This window comes from Lipophrys pholis, assembly GCF_963383615.2.
Source record: "Lipophrys pholis genome assembly, chromosome: 19".
NCBI lineage: Eukaryota > Metazoa > Chordata > Actinopteri > Blenniiformes > Blenniidae > Lipophrys > Lipophrys pholis.
In genome coordinates, this window is record NC_137647.1 from 13,054,075 (window position 1) to 13,071,991 (window position 17,917).

The window sequence follows — 17,917 nt, forward strand, 5'->3', positions numbered from 1 at the left end:
AAAACACTGATGTCCCCGCAAAACTAATTTACTTATATGTTAAACATTTTGCATGCACTGTGTTGCTATGGTGAGCACTGTTGTCTAATAGAGAAGGTCACGGGTTTGCATGTTCTCCCTGTGCATGTGGGTGTTTTCTAGGGATACTCCAGTTTCTCCTCACAGTCAAAAAGCATGTGTTTGAGATTGATTGTGACCATAAATTGCCAGTGGGTGCAAATGTAACCGCATGTCTCTCTGTGTTCGTCCTGTGATGCTCTGGCAACCTGTCCAAGGTGTATCCTGCCTTCTCTCTGCTGGGATTGGCTCCATCGCCATGCAACCCTGAACAGGTAGAGTGGTATAGAAGATGCATAGATGGTACAGATGATGGATGCATTGATAGATGGTTATAAAAGATGGATGGATAGATAATACAGGAATATATTGTGGAAAACACTGACACATCAAAACATTTCTGTAGAGGTGTGGAGAGTAGAATGATACAACTATTCTCTCTCGCCCATTGTCAGCTGGGATTGGTTCAAGTCCCAGGTGAACCAGAATTGGATGACAGGACACAATGATACAGAATAGTCTGGGAGGCTTCTCCACCTCCGAGCTACAGGTTTTATTTTCTGCAGAGTATTCTTTTTTGGTCAATGAAACATGTCAGGGAACTGAATGTTGAATGTGATTCTGTCAAAAGCCAGCTCTCATAATACACATTCAGTTTACAATCACTTTGTGACATGATATTCCTGCAAAAAAAAAACACAAAACCAAACAAACAAACAGCTAAACCGTGAAAGTGAAATAAAAACATTTGACAACACCTGCGAAGAAGCTGGTTCATCAAAATAATCAACATGAGCTACTATCCATACCATTCTAAAAGACAACCAACAATTCTATTGTCATTACTTTCACAATACATTCAAGTGCTGCAACATTTCACATACTCTGTAAGAAGCAAGACAGCTCTAATTGGTATAATTTACATTCAGTGTTGCTTTCACCTCACCCATTAAAAGATGAAGCTTAAAAATGATTCCTTCAATCAGCAATGGTTCATTTTCTGTTTAAAAGGTTTAATGTATTAGTTCAACTTAGCGAGAATGTATAGCTCTTTATTTTCATTATATTCTAACTTAAAATGTTCATGTATGTAATGTTATCTATCACTTTGAAATCAGACAAGCTATAGAGGTGAAAATTAAACAATTAAGTACACTTCACATTTTATATTTGCATTATTATCATCATCATTGTTTGCTTCACTCAGGATTATGAAAAAAATGACATTTGAATAGTGTTGTTTCCCCTTTGTTATGGTTTTATTTCAGCTTCATATATGAAATCAACATACTATATTTAATTTTTTTTTTCAAATGTTCAGAATCCAGATATAATAGTCAGACTGAGATGAAAATCTGATTTGTGAGGAATAGTCAATTTTATGTTTTGTTTTTGTTTTGTTTTTTATTTAATTCGTTTACCTTTGGGAATTCTGAAATTGAAACAAGATTTGTTTTTTAATTAATGGATATATTTTTCAGGTAGTCAAATCTCCTTCCTGTAAGTGTTTATATTTTAAGTAAGTTCTTAATTTTGGACATTGTCAATGTAATTAAACCAAAATACAATAAAACAACTCAGGAAGTTTTCCCTCCATTGTTGCTACGTAAAATCTGACGTCTTTTGCCGGGACCACACGGTCTGTCTATTTTTTTCAAGGTTCAGTCAGATGGCGCCCCCCTCACGCTCAGATACCACTGCTACTTCCGCCCTTTCTGTGACGTAACTGTCCATGACTTCACTATGTGTCGGGAGACCAGACTACAAGTTTCCGCGCGTTCGTCGGTGAAAGTTCACAAATTAAAAGGAGATTGGCGGGAGTTGTTGTCAGGCTGGTTCTCTGCAGTCAAGAAGAGACTCCAGTTGTTTTTATCTTCACGCTGTAAAGACGCAGAGCGTTGTTAGTTGATCCGTCTGAACGATCTCGGACAACTAACTAACGCTTAAGGTAAGCCTAACCAGGAGACGCTGGACTGTTTACATCCGAGCCTGCAGCGCTAGCTGCTTCCTTTAGCTTGTTACAAACGAAACAAGCTGCGCCGGTTTGGTACCATTGTTTAATGTTCTGTCAATGCGAAAGTTTGGCTTATACCGGGAAACGAAACCATTCTATTTAACAAGCAACAGAAGTGGTTCATTTCAGTCGTCAGTCTTAATGCAGAAGGCATGAAACACACGCGCCATGCAGCCTGGAAGTCAGCACACATTTACCTCCTTAGTGAGTTTCTTTTAAACTGAAATCCCCATCACCAATGCAATCATTTCTATCATCACTGCAAATTGTAACTCATATTCAGGATCGTTCTCAAATTTCGAGGTTCTTTCAAATTTATTGTTTCCAAATAAGACCTGAAACAAAATCTCAAGTACTTCATTACCATATTTCCATTATACCATGTGTGCACAAAGGTAGACTGGGGAGTATTAACTCAAATACAATGCAAATCGGTTGTTTTGCAGGCAGATACTGCTCTTCCCAAACGAGGCCAGGAGGTTGCCACACTTGCTCAGATATCCTGGTTTTGAAAGTGTAGTGCCTGGCATCCTTTGGGGCTTCAAGGCGTTGTAATGTGTTTGACTATACTGGAGCGTAATTAAATGGCTTTATTCACATTGTAGAGTGTAGAACAATTTTATAATGCTTCTGAAAAGTCGTGTTGAAACAGGTTGTTACATAAAATAACATATCTTCTGGACATACTGCAGACATTGATAACTTTCTGTCTCTTCTGATCAGGTAATTGTGTCACCATCCAGAAGTTGCTTCTACCTTCCAAACGTCTATGTTAAAATATATACACGGCAACTGGTTTGACTGTTACGTCAAAGAATACAAGTGCCATGAATTGTTGAAGCAAGAGCACAATTTATTATCATTATTACTATAGTAGTTTTTAATCACATGTTCCAGTTTTGGTGGGCATTAATCAAAACTAATATTATTGGCACCTCGGCATTAAAGCTTTGAAAAGGTGTTGCCTACGCTTTATTTCTATGCTGTATTTAGTAGTGTTCTTCTTTTATATGTGTATTCAGTCACTACTCCTGTCTGTATTCAAGTTTTATTTGTACTTGCCTGTAGGCATGGATTTTAAACGGCGCAATGGCGGCCCGTTCAACGGGAGCGCTTCGCAGGCCAAGCGGGGTAAAGTGGCCAGTGAGTGGGAGGACAGCCCATCGCAGTTTGAAGAGGACCTGTTGATGTTTGAGGAGTCAGAAATGGATGCAGAGGAGATGGAAGGGCAAACAGGACATGATGTTATTCCTGTAGGTGAGTGTGGCACAAAAGAGCAAAATATTCAGAGGTACGACGGAATAATTTCCTTCTTAAATGAAGTTGTAACTGTTGTTGCTTTTAACCATCATCCTACAAACAAACTGCTGGTCCAACTTCTGACAAAACGTAGCTCTTGTTGACTTCACACACTGACATGACGCATCATGCTTTTGCTCATTTTCCTGTCAGGTGACCTGTTCTCTGCAGACATGAACCCTCGCTGGCGACGGCCTTATGCGCCTCCTATTGAACCGTCATCCGATACCCTGGTGTTTCAGCAGATCGACCTGGACTATTATTTGGGTGATTATCAAGAAAAACACACGTTGAAGCCTGAAACAAGAAAACTTCATTGGTTTCTTTGCTGTCAGATTTTATGGCACACAGCTTCGCCATTCAGTGAGATTAGTGATTGCTTTTGTGTTGTGTATAGGTGAGACGGTGACTGGCATGCCTGGTCAGTCGAAAGGAAAAGTCCCCATCATTCGGATGTTTGGAGTAACAGACAATGGCAACAGCGTGTGCTGCCATATTCATGGATTTGATCCTTACTTTTACGTTCCTGCACCAAGTGGTGAGTAACTTTTGAAACACTAATTACTTAATCATACTTCAAGTGGAACAATTTCTAAGATAGCACTCTTTTTTTTTTTTTTTTTTTTCTGCCATTATGAGGAAAATAATCCACAATGCTCTTCTCTTTCTGCTTCATTTGAAGGCTTCACCTCTGCTGACCTGTCTGAGTTTAAAAGAGAGCTGAACTCTGCTGTTTTGAAGGACATGAGATCCAACAAAGACAACATCTCCACAACAGTACTTGCTGTAGACATCACTCGCAAAGAGAGTAAGTTCTGGTTTGGTCTGGATTGATTCTATAAATAAGTTCACAAATAATATTTGTCTTTATTGTCCGGGAGATGGCTGGTCTGATTTTATTTAATAAAAGAAGTCGCATAGTAAATAACCTGCACAGACACCAAGTTGGTGTCATCATTCTACCATTATCATTATGTTTTATTCTACTTATAGAATGAAATGATATGCCTAAGTTAGATTTGTTTTGTCACAGACATGTACGGTTACCATGGGAAGAAGATTATGGATTTCTTGCGGATCACCATGGCGACGCCTCGTCTCATCGCTCCCGCAAAGAGACTGCTGGAGGTGGGCTTTAAGTTTGGACACCATCCAAGCCAGAGCTACCAGTCCTACGAGGCCAACATAGATTTTGAAATCAGGTGTGTGTTCTGTCAAAATTCATGATTGTGGCTTTTCCACCCACTTTGCCCAGGAGATGGTGAAGTTCAGTCTGGGTTGATGTTTCTGAGTGCAACCTGTGGTAATTCAAATAGCTGGTAAAATAATGCACTTTGAATGTGCTGTGAATGTTCTAATACATCAGAGTGTCACTGTGTTTCTCAGAGATAAATGTATTATGATTGCCATGCAAATTATTTTAGTAAATTTAATACTAAAGCCAAATCATTCCAGCTGTTGAGCCTCTCTCGTGTTCTCAGGTTTATGGTGGACAGTGATGTTGTAGGTTGCTGCTGGATTGAGGTTCCCAAAGGGAAGTACAGACTGCGTGAAGAGAAGAGCATGGGCAATGGAGATTCTCAGTCTACTGGAAAGGTGCGCCCAGTTCACATTTAGTGTTTTTAATCGGTTAATTCAGACCTGTACCAGTAGTTTTTATGAGCCGTATTCACTTCTGTTTGTCCTTCAGGTGTCCCTGTGTCAGTATGAGGTGGATGTGGCATGGACAGACATGATAAGTCACCCGCCAGAGGGCGAATGGCAAAGGATTGCACCGCTGCGAGTCCTCAGCTTCGACATCGAGTGTGCAGGAAGAAAAGGTATTTCCCAATCTAAAACGTTGTTTCTATCCAGCAGACGGACGGCGGCATAAGAACATATCACATGGCCTGGTTCATAAAAAGCAAGTGCAGATTTGGAAACGTTTGTGGTCGCTCTTTTCTTCGCAGGAATTTTCCCAGAAGCAGACAAAGACCCTGTGATCCAGATAGCGTCTATGGTGCAGCGGCAGGGCGAGACGGAGCCCTTCATTCGCACAGTGTTCACCCTTCAGTCTTGCGCCAGCATTGTCGGCTCTCAGATCTTGTGCTTCACGCAGGAAAAACAGCTGCTGCAGGTACAAACCTTTTTCAGCAGGACACCTTAAAACACGCAGGTTTCTTTGCTCCTCAGTTTAAAGTTTTGTCGTTTCATGTTCGTCATGCTGTTTCCTCTTTTGTTGAGCAGAGCTGGGCAGAGTTTCTGAGGACGGTGGACCCAGACGTCATTACTGGATACAACATCCAGAACTTCGACTTCCCCTACCTGTTGAACAGAGCAGCTGCTTTAAAAGTCAGTTGAAGCAATATTTATTTATTACATTATCCACTGCAGACACTTTAAAGCCACATTCAGACTGATGGAGCGCACGTGAATTATTGAGGCTTTTAGTCAGTTTACAGATAATTTGTGAAGTTGTTGTTCAGCGGAAGTCATTAAAGCTGTGAGCAGATGTGACTGAGGACAAAGAGAAACACCTGTTCACACTCAACAACTACAGTGACGTAAACGTCAGATGAATAGTAACAATGCTGCTGAAGCTAATGTGCAAATAAAGGTAAAAGAACAAGTCATATGGGTTTGAAGCCGTCTTTCCTGCTGTCTGAATGTAGCTTTTCATCAATTGGAGCCTCAACAGGCCAGGATTTCTTATTGCTTTGTCCTCATTTCCAGCTTGTTTTTATCCCCCCCAGGTGAATTACTTCCCCTACCTCGGCCGAGTGCGAAATGTCAAGTCAGTGTTGAAAGATTTAAATTTCCAGAGTAAGCAGATGGGACGCAGAGAGAACAAGACCGTCAACATGGAGGGCCGAGTTCAGTTTGATCTGCTGCAGGTCAGCATGTCGTGTTTCAAACTCAACTTTTACTGTTTGTAATCATCAGCATGAGGCGTTTGTCTAGGTAACGATGTTTATAGCTAAAGATTCAGAGTTTTGCAGGGTGTAGGCTGATTGTTGTGTTACATCCAGGTGCTGCTCAGGGATTATAAGCTGCGTTCATACACGCTCAACGCTGTGAGTTTCCATTTCCTGCAAGAGCAGAAGGAGGATGTGCAGCACTCCATCATCACTGATCTGCAGGTAATCCACCAACCAACAATCAGCGCTTAATTCTTATTTCTATCCTTTCATTATTGATGAGTGATTTGACATATCCCTCATAACCAGAATTCCTTGATCATTTCTGATTTTGAGAAAATTAATAAACCACCAGAATGCGGAGAAATTGAGCTTTTTAGCCACACGGCAGGCCTCACTGGTGAACCCAGTACTTTCAGGGTACTGCCATCCAATCCCAGACTACATTCACTAGTGTGTCACACATTTCTAATAAGCTTCTCAATACAGTCAAAAACACACCTTGATACTAAAGACCTGCCATTTATGAATGTTAATTATTTTGGAAAAATTGTCAGTGGTGTTCAATCATCACATGTTTATTCTTAACAATTCTGTAGCTGATAAATCAAGATAAGTCCAGGCTTCGCAGTCATAAGAGTCAAATCAATGGGTATTTATTATACAAGTAACTAAATACAAGTAGGTTTAAAAAGCAACTGTTTTTACTTGGTTTAATGTTTTCTTAATTATTTACCTTTTTTTTTTTTTTTTTTTTAACACACCATTCCATTAATTATGAGCAGGTAATGCTGAATAAATACAGTTAATAAATATATTCATGTTTGGTAGTCGGCGCTTTTGCATTTATCTTTCTCTCTCTTTTTCCTCAGAATGGGAACGAACAAACGCGTCGCCGTTTGGCAGTGTACTGCCTGAAAGACGCCTACCTCCCGCTGCGCCTCCTGCAGAAGCTGATGTGTGTGATCAACTACATGGAGATGGCCAGAGTGACAGGAGTGCCGCTCACGTACCTGCTGTCCAGAGGGCAGCAGATCAAAGTCGTCTCTCAGCTGCTGCGACAGGTAAGAACGGCGAACACAAACATTATCCCTGCATTCCGACCTGGAAACTGAAGTGTGTTTTCATCCGTTCAGGCCATGAAGCAGGATCTGGTCATGCCTGTCGTGAAGACGCAGGGAGGGGAGGACTACACCGGCGCCACTGTAATTGAGCCCGAGAAGGGGTGAGTGCTTCAGGTATTTGCTCGTGCAGTGTGGTAGGTGCAGCCTTCTCATGAACCTCACCGTCACCACCCTGTTGTCTGTGCAGCTACTACAGCCTTCCCATTGCCACCCTGGATTTCTCCTCCCTGTATCCGTCCATCATGATGGCTCACAACCTCTGTTACACAACCCTTCTGCAGAGAGGCTCAGCCGAGACGATGGGGTGAGCAAGTTTTATTTTCATTTCAGTTATATTTTAGTTTTCCGTCTTGGTCTTGTTGCCTAAAAGCCGTATGACTCCTATTTTCACAAAGATTTATGTTGCATCAAAAATTGTGACAATGACTTGGCTTTGAACTGATGAGCTAATGTTACTTCACCATGAATGAAGGCTCAACCTGTTGCTGCCTGCTGCTCCACTGATCAGGCTCAAGTCTCAGTGTTATGTCCACTTACTCTTACTGGGACAATTCAATCTACAGCAGGTATCGTAATTTCTGGACTATAAGCCACTACTTTTTTCACGCGCTTTGAACCCTGCGGCTTATACGATGATGTGGTTAATTCATGGATTTTTCCGGGTTAACGAGCTTCATGCCGCCAGATTCCACTTCCGCCTGAATCTGTGCGGTTTGGAGCACTTCTGCTTCTCCAAAATATGCCCTGAAAGTGATATTTGCCTCCTTGACCTGGTCGTGCTGCTTTATGTGGTCTGGTGTAACTCCAGCTGCTGACTGCCCTGAGTGATGCGTTCAGGTGCATCACGTAACTCTGACGCGCTGCGCTCAGTGGTTAACCAATTAACCGATAAAATACTTTATCAACACACACACACACACACACACACACACAGAGCGCCCTGTACTTGAATTTCTTTCTTATTTTCCCACAGTGAAATTCATGCCCTGTTCCAACGTGGACACCTGCATGAGGCCTATACATGTGAAAAATAATTTCTTTAAAAAATTTGTGGGTGCGCTCAATAGTCTGGAAATGACGATACTTTTATCAAAAAATTATAGTGTTTTCTTAGTTTTGCCACATTGCAATGTCAGCCTGCAGGCTGGAATTTGCTTCTCTGATTATGTTTTATACCACTAATCTCAGTAATTGCAGAGATCTAGACTAAAAGGTTGTGTGTTTGCAGTCTGTCACCAGAGGAGTTCATCAAGACTCCCACCGGTGATCACTTTGTGAAGAGCTCAGTGAGGAAAGGACTTCTTCCTGAGATTTTGGAGAACCTGCTGTCTGCTCGAAAGAGGTGTGATGGGACTCTAACAAATCACACACTTGGACCTGAAATGTTTTATTTCTTCAGATAATTGTAGTGAAATGATGCCTCTGTCCGTCCACAGAGCCAAAGCAGAGCTGAAGAAGGAGACGGACCCCTTCAAGAAGCAGGTGCTGGATGGTCGACAGCTGGCCCTCAAAATCAGCGCCAACTCCGTCTACGGCTTCACCGGGGCCCAAGTTGGAAAACTGCCCTGCCTGGAGATCTCACAGGTCAGCACTTCATTCTGGGGCAATACTTTATACGGAACATCTCCAGGTAGTTTTATTGTCATAGTTCTTATAATGGATCTTCACTGTTCCTCGCTCAGTCTCACTGCGACTGTTTCTGCTGTTGAGCACAGATATGAATTTAGAGCACGAACGGTAAAGAACAAAGATCTAGAGCTCAGATTAATGCTGAAACAGAAACCACAGCACAGGTGGAGTCAGAAATACAAAACATTTGAAAGAAAAAAAAAAAAAAGCTCCATGATCTAATGATGAGAGTTTTGTTCCTCAGTCATAAAGACTCCTGACTTGTTTGGTCATTCGCATATCATATTTCATCCAAATCTTTTATCTCATTCAGAGTGTCACAGGTTTTGGGAGGCAGATGATCGAACAAACCAAACAGTTAGTCGAGTCAAGATACACCATTTCCAACGGCTACCCAGCTGACGCTAAGGTGAGAAACACATGAATATTTTTAGATCTGTTTTCTGATGATTACTAAAATAAGGTTCCTTTGCCGACATTGTAAATTTTATACTTGTTAATCATGAACACTTGTCCTGTTTAGGTCATTTACGGGGACACTGACTCTGTCATGGTAAAACTTGGAGTTGCTACAGTGAGCGAGTCCATGGACCTCGGGAAGGAGGCAGCAGAATGGGTGTCGTCTCATTTTATATCTCCAATCAAGCTGGAATTCGAGAAGGTGCTTTTTTAAAAAAAAAAAAAAAAAGTGGGCTTTAATGGGCAGTTTCTTGCATATCACTTTCGACCAGAAATTCTCTCTTTTTTTTTTTATTCATCTATTCATTGTGGTGGTGTAGTGGTTAGTGCGCTCACCTCATAGTGAGTTTCTCCGGTTTGAGTCCAGTCTATGGAGTTTGCATGTTTTTGTCAAGATGTTGGTTTAATACAGTGACTCAGCCTGCAGACAATGAGAGCTTGTCTTTATCTCCACAGGTTTACTATCCCTACCTGCTGATCAACAAGAAGCGCTACGCCGGCCTGTATTTCTCCTCCAATGCAAACACACACGATAAGATGGACTGTAAAGGCATTGAAACTGTCCGCAGAGACAACTGCCCCCTGGTGGCCAACCTCATCAACACCTGTCTGCAGAAGATCCTGATAGACAGGTGAGACGCGCTCAGCAGCATCACTTCACTTTGTTTTAAAGTTTTTGTTTAGTAAAAAGCTTTAAAAATGGATTGCTGTGTAAAAACTGTTAACGTGTGTTTAGGGACCCTGACGGTGCCGTCGATCACGCCAAAGAGGTGATCTCAGACCTGCTGTGTAATCGTATTGACATCAGCCAGCTGGTCATCACCAAAGAGCTGACGCGCACCGCGCAGGAGTACGCTGGCAAGCAGGCGCACGTGGAGCTGGCAGAGAGGTCCGATCACTCACTAACAACACTCTCTATTTTTAAAGATAGCGTTTTACAAGAGTCTTGGTCGGTTCACCATGTAACTTTTTTCCAGGATGAGGAAGAGAGATGCCGGCAGCGCTCCAAACCTCGGGGACCGAGTTCCATACGTTATCATCAAGGCGGCAAAGGGAGCAGCAGCATACATGAAGTCAGAGGTGTGGAGGCTATTAACACTCAAGCCCGATTATAAAATTCAAAACAACCAGACTGTTTTGAAGTCATGCCACATGTGCATCAGCTGGTCAGTTTTCCATTCACAGGATGGGGAAAGTTGAATAAATGACTTGACAGCAGCGTGACTTTTTCAGTCTTTTTTTTTTTTTTGTCTAAAATTTGATGCCATGTTGACGAACATCGAACTAAATCTTTACTTGTTGCACCGTTTCAAGGATCCGATCTACGTGCTGGAGAACAACATTCCCATCGACACACAGTACTACCTGGAGCAGCAGCTCTCCAAACCCCTGCTGAGAATATTTGAGCCGATCCTGGGCGAGACGAAGGCCGAGAGCGTCCTGCTCAGTGAGTCGACCTTCACACATAACCACTGCCTTCTGGGCGGCTTGTTGACACACGAGTGAAGAAAGTAATGCGCGACCTTGAAGAGGAGGCGTCGTCTTCCCAGCCAGTCAAATAAGATGGGCCGCCACGGTTACAGGCTGGGTACGTGAACTAAAGAGACGCGTTGTGTGTTTTTGCAGAGGGTGACCACACCCGCTGTAAGACTGTGTTGACCTCCAAGATTGGGGGTCTCATGGCTTTCGCTCAGAAGAGAAGCACGTGCATCGGCTGCAAAGCTGTGCTCAAAACAGACAGTGAGTGGCGTCTTCCTTTTTCAAATGTTTATTCCTTGTTTTTGTAAGCTGGGGTGTGCGTGTGGCTTTAGAGAAGTGTCTGTGTGTTGTGTAATTTGTCGCAACAAGTAACATGGGCTGTGTCCGTTGCAGCTGCCGTGTGTGACTTTTGTAAGAAGAAGGAATCCGAACTCTACCAAAAAGAGGTAGGCAAGCTGCTGCAGGACATGACAAGTTAAAATGCTGGTTTTCCTCATGGGTTTGAAGAAAGCCTTTAATGAATGTTTACCGTTCATCATGTTGCCCTCTAGTGGCAAAGAGTCATTTTCTAGGAGAAAGTGTTTAAATGACACAGTTGCATTGAATTACCACAGCGTAAGCTTTTTAAAAAATTACATTTAAGTTCCTAACTACCTCCTCTGAGCAATTAGAACAGAATCATGCTGTTCATTTCAGACTTCTTCCCACCAGTTTGCCACAGAAAGCACTTCTTGGTTCATCTCACTCAGATATCGCTGTTTAATAAACACCTTCAGAGCTGTAATTTGTTTTCAGATCTTTCACCTGAGCACGCTGGAGGATCGTTTCTCTCGCCTGTGGACTCAGTGTCAGCGCTGTCAGGGCTCCCTCCACGAGGACGTCCTCTGCACCAGGTACGTTATTTCTTGTCTTTGAACATGTCAGTGTTTACCGTGGGATTCTCACAACGTGGCCCCTGCTCTTGTCTCTGCAGTCGGGACTGTCCGATCTTCTACATGAGGAAGAAGGTGCAGAAAGATCTGGATGACCAGAGCAAGCTGGTGTCTCGTTTCGGGTGGTGATGGAGGCTCCTGTGCTTCATTTCAGATGACTTCAGACATCCAACTCTCCTGGATTTTCAGTTTTGACGCTTGTACAAATGCTTAATTTCACACTATTTCTCTATTTTCGAAGACACTTGACAGTTTGTTTTGTAAAATAAATGGAAAAGCTTTCTATTCATTTTCAGCCCTTGGTTATCCCTTAATCTACCATCATAGTACCCAAGTTCAACTTTAAGGAAACAAAGAGGAACTTGGATACCCGGTTCATTTCGGTGTCGTCTTAGTCAAACTACATCCCGTCCTTTTTATTAATTCAGTACCTCTGCATAAAAATTTTTTTATCTTCGCCATCTGATGAATCAAATTAAAGGAGATTCGCTTCTTCATAGATGCACTACAAAGGCAAGGAAAGCAGACCTTTGAATCCAATGTGTTTATTCTCTAAATTCTGTGAAAACTAAAGTGAAGGAACACTTCCAGCTCTGACTGAGGCAACAAAAACAGCTCCAATATGCAGTGAACAGTCAGATCAGCTTCTGTGTTTGAGAAATTCCTTTAATGTCCTTTTCATTTTTAAAAACAAACTTTTCTTAAACCCTAACTTGTGGTTTGAATAAACAAAACATGAGATTCAATAGCTAAACACAGGAACTTGTTCTTCACACCAGCGTGCAGTCCTGATTTTACATTGCTGTCAGTGAGAGACCAGTTCTGATCAAGTTATTAAACATTTCATAAGTAATACCACAGTCAGGCATCGTGTTAAAGTTCTAATAACGATCATAAGTGGAGTCTGCAGCTCAACATCACAGCTCGGCACATGCCCCATAGAGTCACTTGGTTGTACAATGCCACTCAAAGCAAGTCGGCTCACTCAACTTTAATTGCTTTTTACGTTTTTAAATTTGGGAATGCAGTTCATACTTTCAGAAAAATCTCACATTTGGAGTGACATTACAAACAAAGAAAAAAAACCTTGATTCTCAAAGTCAACCAGCATTATGTGCAATCTGAGAAACGTGACTTCAACTCTGAAAGTTTCTTGCTGACTGACTTCTTACTGCAACCACCACCAACACAAAGACCTACACCTTAACTGAGTTTGAAGTGGACCATGAAATCAACCGCAGAAACAAAAAGCATGAAATCTGAGCTGATTACACGACGAAGCTCTGTTGTTGATTAAGAAAAAAAAAAACATGACAGAATATAAAGTGCACCTACAAGTCTGAAGCAGAGTTTTGTGTTTTAAGCCCCAAAAGTTACACCAAGCTATGGAAAAAGAACAATTTAAAAAAAGAATCCCTCCGGTTTCAATTAGGTCCTCTGCACGGTTAGTGCTCGGACTCTAAGGGGACGACACACGTTAAACTTCAGAAATGTTTTGACAAATCTCATCTTTGATGAAATGTTTCCACATGGAAAATAGATTCCCAAGTCATTTAAACAGTCCGTTACTGATCAGTACAAAAAATATGAAAGGTGGTTAGTGACAATTCTGTTAGAAACATTTGGACAAAGTTATTCACCTGATGTGGCGGTGCAAACCGCAGACGCATCACTGTAAACACTCGACCACTAAATGGCCAACAGGAGCTACAAACAGAAAAAGAAACGTTCGCAAAAAGGCTGAATTCAACACAAAAACACTGCAGTTTTTCTTCAGTTGGTTATCAAAACTATCCTAATGAGCCCTCGAACAAGACGACAACCCTCGGCGTCGAGTCGATGCTGTACACGGGGAATCGTGTACCGACACACTGTTAGTGGAAACTGTCACGGCAATAAAAAATGGTTTTCGTCGCCTCTGCTCCTCCTGTCCGGAGCCGAGCGTGAACGTTTCCGTGACAACGGGGAGAGGGGGAGCGTGTGCTGGTGGGGGTGTGAAAGAAGAGCGGAGGGATGCTGGCGCTGTTTGTTTCGCTATAGTATTATGCAACGTCTCTGAGTGTTCTTCTTGCTCTTCTTGTTGCTGCGGTTGGTCTCCTTGTATCTTCTAATTTCCCGCACTAGTGAATAAAAAGCCTCTTCCACACCCTGCAAGACGGAAACAGTAAAAATATTACTTGCTTTAACCCACACGGGCGCTCATACAGGCGTAACACAGGTGACTGTACTCGCCTGTCTGGTCTTGGCGGAGGTCTCCACAAACGGCACCCCGTAGCTTCGCGCCAGCTCCTGCGCCTGCCGGCTCTCCACCGTGCGAGTGCTCAGGTCACTTTTGTTCCCCACCAGCACCATGGGAACACTGTCGCTGTCCTTCACCCGGTTGATCTGCTCTCTGAGGAGGAGGCGCAACAAGAGTCCCTCACTTTCTGAACATCAGACATGTCGCCTGACAGTACAGCAGGAAACAGGTATTTATGGTTTCATCAATAACAGCAACAAAAACTATTAATGTGAATAAGTTAATGAACTAATGACTAACTTACTTAAATGAGCTTTGAAGTGCTTATAAATAGTAAAAAGAATGACAGTGATTTGCCCCTTTAAAATTTTTAAAATGCCCGTTACACCTTTTTTTAGAATAGTGTTACACGTTTGGATCAGTAAATATCATAAATGGACCTAAACGCAAACTAGTCAACCCACGTGACTCATAATCAGTCAGGCTGTTTCCCCGAAAAGCAGAAAGTGCATTCAGTCTTCTGTAAAACATCTTGAGATGTGCTCACTCATTATGAGCTCTCAACAACACTGCTATGTAGTTTTATCAGCTGTGTTGCATTCAGTGTTTTAGATGTAGATGCCGGCAAAAGGTAAAAGTTTACAGGGCAAAGTCAACACACACCTGTATTTGTCCAGTGAAGTATTTGAGTAGTAACGTCATGTAAACAGAGAATTCATCTTTGATCCTACAATCTAAAAAGTAAATTGTGTAGTAAATTGTAGTTCATTTCCACTGTTCACAAATTTAACAAACATCACAAACATGTGATCCACGTGCAGTTTGCTGGTTCAAATCCCTCAGCCAATAGGGCTACGCTGTGGTTCTGGGTTCACGGGCCTTTTCCCCCCCGACTGCTCAGGTTACATCAGGGGTAAAACTTGTTTGCCGACGACCCCTGAAGAGAAAAATACTCTGCACATGCATGTCTAACACACCAGGTCAATTTATAGATTCAACTATTCTTTTAAAGTACTAACTGAACTCCCCTCTGCGGACAATCAACAGCAGAACCGTCTTGTACCTATAAAGATGAACGTCCTCAAAGGACTTGGTGTTGTTGATGGCAAACACACAGAGGAAGCCCTCTCCCGTCCTCATGTACTGGTCCCTCATGGCGCTGTACTCCTCCTGACCTGCAGTGTCCAGGATGTCCAGCAGACACGTCTCCCCATCGATGACGACCTGCTTTCTATACGAATCCTGCAACGCAGCATGAAGACGATCGTACATGCGGCACCAAACGAGTTCAACGAGAACAGATTGCGTAATGCAGACTCCCGTCATCACGCCGCCGCGTCGTGTAGCGACAAGACCAGGATGAATGGAAAGCTTTGTAATGCACTTGCTGACACTTCAATAATTTAACGTGGCCATGAAATAACAACAATTACTAAATTTGAGCTTGGCATCAAACATCGTCTGGAAATTTTAATTTACGACCATTTTGTGGCGACTTTTAGGCGACGGCAAAAGACAGGAAAGTGCTGAGTCGGCATTGGAGACTCATATCTCTAATTACGTAAATCCAAAAAGTGCTATGATGGAAAGCTATTTACAATATTGGATTTTACCAGACATTATTTGAGTAAAATAAGGTCTGTAGAGTTTTAATTAACAGGTTTTTATCACATAACATATTTATCTCATTCCTTTGCTTGACTTAAAGATGATTACAATTGAAAACTGTTAATTATAAAAAGAGGTTTAACCACAACCTGAGACATGTGCCACTTTGTTATGTACAAGGAATAGCAAATATTTAAGAGTCTGCAGATTGAAAAAAATATATATTTTAGGTGCTAGATTACTTATCTAGGATATATATGGGGGGGGGGGGGGGGGGGGGCTGTACACGAGAGTAAATACTACTCAATCATATTGTGAAGGAAGGAGAAAGTTCCACACATGCATCTTAGAACAATCACTATTGTAACTATTCAATGGGCCCTTATTTAGGTTTGAGAACACAAACAGTGTTTGATCAAGATTGAATTAAATTCACAATTCTTTCTTCACAAGTCTTTGGCGGCTGCATCTAAGCTGCTTCCTTTGACAGCTCAGTAACACTTTGTTTTGCCGCATGCAGGTCTTCTTGATGAATGTCACTGCTTTAAAGGTGGAATCCTGTACAGTTTCCCTGTTGATTGATCAGTTTGATGACGTTGCTCACCTCGATGGTCGGGTCGTATTCATCCACAAAGTGGTTCTGGATGAGCTGGATGGTGAGAGCGCTCTTCCCCACGCCTCCTGCCCCGACCACCACCAGCTTGTACTCGGTCATGCCTGCGAGGGGAAACAGCACAACAGGTGTTTACCGGAGCTCGCAGCAGAGAAGCCGGGTGAGCACGAGCAGCTCCAACCCCGTCAGCAGCGCTCTTCCTCCCCGGAACGACATGACGAGGAGACTGACCCAGATTTATCTGCTCACGCGAAGTTGTTTTTTCTACAAGTTGACCCCCCTCCCCCTGGTTACAGTAGTCACTGTGTAAATGGGCGTTGGTGGTGAAAAGTGTGAAAAACGTACCTGTGCGCAGACTTTTCAACGCAGAGAATCGATCACTGAATTTCACGAGTAGACAGATGAGATTAGCTCGCTACATAACGTTAGCCCGAGACCATTTCCTTCCTCAAAGCACTTGTGGGAACACTTCAACAGTCTGTCCGTAACTTGCCGTTACTTGATAGAAATCAGATGAATCGCTCGGTACAGACGTGTGGATCTACTCTTACTATTTAGCCTTAAATTGTGACTAAATCAACGCCCGAAACCGTGCAAGTTCCTACTTGGTCTCCATTGTGGTTCATTGTGAGCAGAGCATTTTGGCTTTAATCCCCTCCTTAAACATCCAATCAAAAGTAGGACACACAGATTGACGCTCAATTTGTCCAATCAGAGAGGAGCACTGATCGACAGCTCCGCCTTTAGATGGAAGATTGAACTAATCACGAACGACTGTAGCTGTAATTGGGCGCGGCCAGCCGGCCCACTTTTCTTCACTGGCAGAGCAGAGTGTGACCTCAGGGTCGCAGGTTCGATTCCCGCCTCCGCAAGTTCACGCGTTGAAGTGTCCCCGAGAAAGACACTAAACCTCAGTGCTGCTCTCACCATGGGACAGAAGGTTATCATGCCAGTTCTAAATAAATCTAGTATGAAACAGTTAAAATATCACAATAATAAAGCTCGGTGAGCTCGAAGATTTTTATTTTTATTTTTATAATTTACACGCCTGGTTGTGTTTGATGAGATCCTAAGTAAAACCAGTCCTCTCTTCATTTAATTTTGAGAGGTGGGTGTGGTTTTATGCTACATGTTTTTTCCTAAACTTGTGCCTACTGTACCTTCACATTAAAAGTGAAACTAATCAGAACATTGAATCTTTTGTTTTTACTGTCCTCCAGTGGCCACACTGAGAAACTGCAACAGGGTGGAGATGCACAGGAAATATGTTTATTACTATGAGAGCTACCAATGTAAACACTAATCGCAGTCATTTTATAATGACAGTATTTTCTTAATATGGACTCTCACATTACATTTTGGCTGCTGTATAACACTGGATCAACTTCTTTCTTTTGTGTTTTTATGGAGAAATCATTGCTAAAATGGCAATTTTTACATCAAGCTTTCATATAAATAGAGAAATAAGTCAGTAAGCTCAAAGAGCAACTGTAATCAGATCTGCTTTTCATGATCCCTTTATCATTTTATATTCTTCTATTTGAGAGTGACCCAGGGCCACACCATT

At 42.3% G+C, this 17,917-nt stretch overlaps 2 protein-coding genes across 2 annotated transcripts; one reads left to right on the plus strand and one right to left on the minus strand.

The window, feature by feature from the left end:
• The first annotated feature begins 1,792 nt into the window (after positions 1–1,792).
• Positions 1,793–12,641, plus strand: pold1 (polymerase (DNA directed), delta 1, catalytic subunit). The gene is made up of 27 exons (XM_080488860.1): positions 1,793–2,005; positions 3,140–3,328; positions 3,524–3,637; positions 3,768–3,908; positions 4,053–4,178; positions 4,404–4,572; positions 4,852–4,966; positions 5,061–5,190; positions 5,320–5,486; positions 5,597–5,701; positions 6,103–6,243; positions 6,379–6,489; positions 7,140–7,331; positions 7,404–7,492; positions 7,579–7,695; positions 8,620–8,733; positions 8,828–8,975; positions 9,334–9,429; positions 9,544–9,681; positions 9,936–10,111; positions 10,216–10,368; positions 10,457–10,559; positions 10,794–10,926; positions 11,106–11,219; positions 11,352–11,404; positions 11,754–11,851; positions 11,932–12,641. Exons 2-27 carry the CDS (start codon positions 3,142–3,144, stop codon positions 12,017–12,019), a joined length of 3,318 nt encoding a protein of 1,105 aa, XP_080344986.1. The 5' UTR covers positions 1,793–2,005; positions 3,140–3,141; the 3' UTR covers positions 12,020–12,641.
• LOC308125240 (GTPase KRas) lies at positions 12,416–17,015 on the minus strand. Its single transcript, XM_080488861.1, has 5 exons — positions 16,696–17,015; positions 16,342–16,454; positions 15,193–15,371; positions 14,123–14,282; positions 12,416–14,038 (listed from the first exon to the last, which is right to left on the minus strand). The coding sequence occupies exons 2-5, from the start codon at positions 16,450–16,452 to the stop codon at positions 13,925–13,927; spliced, it is 564 nt and encodes a 187-aa protein (XP_080344987.1). The 5' UTR covers positions 16,453–16,454; positions 16,696–17,015; the 3' UTR covers positions 12,416–13,924.
• Positions 17,016–17,917: the final 902 nt, after the last annotated feature.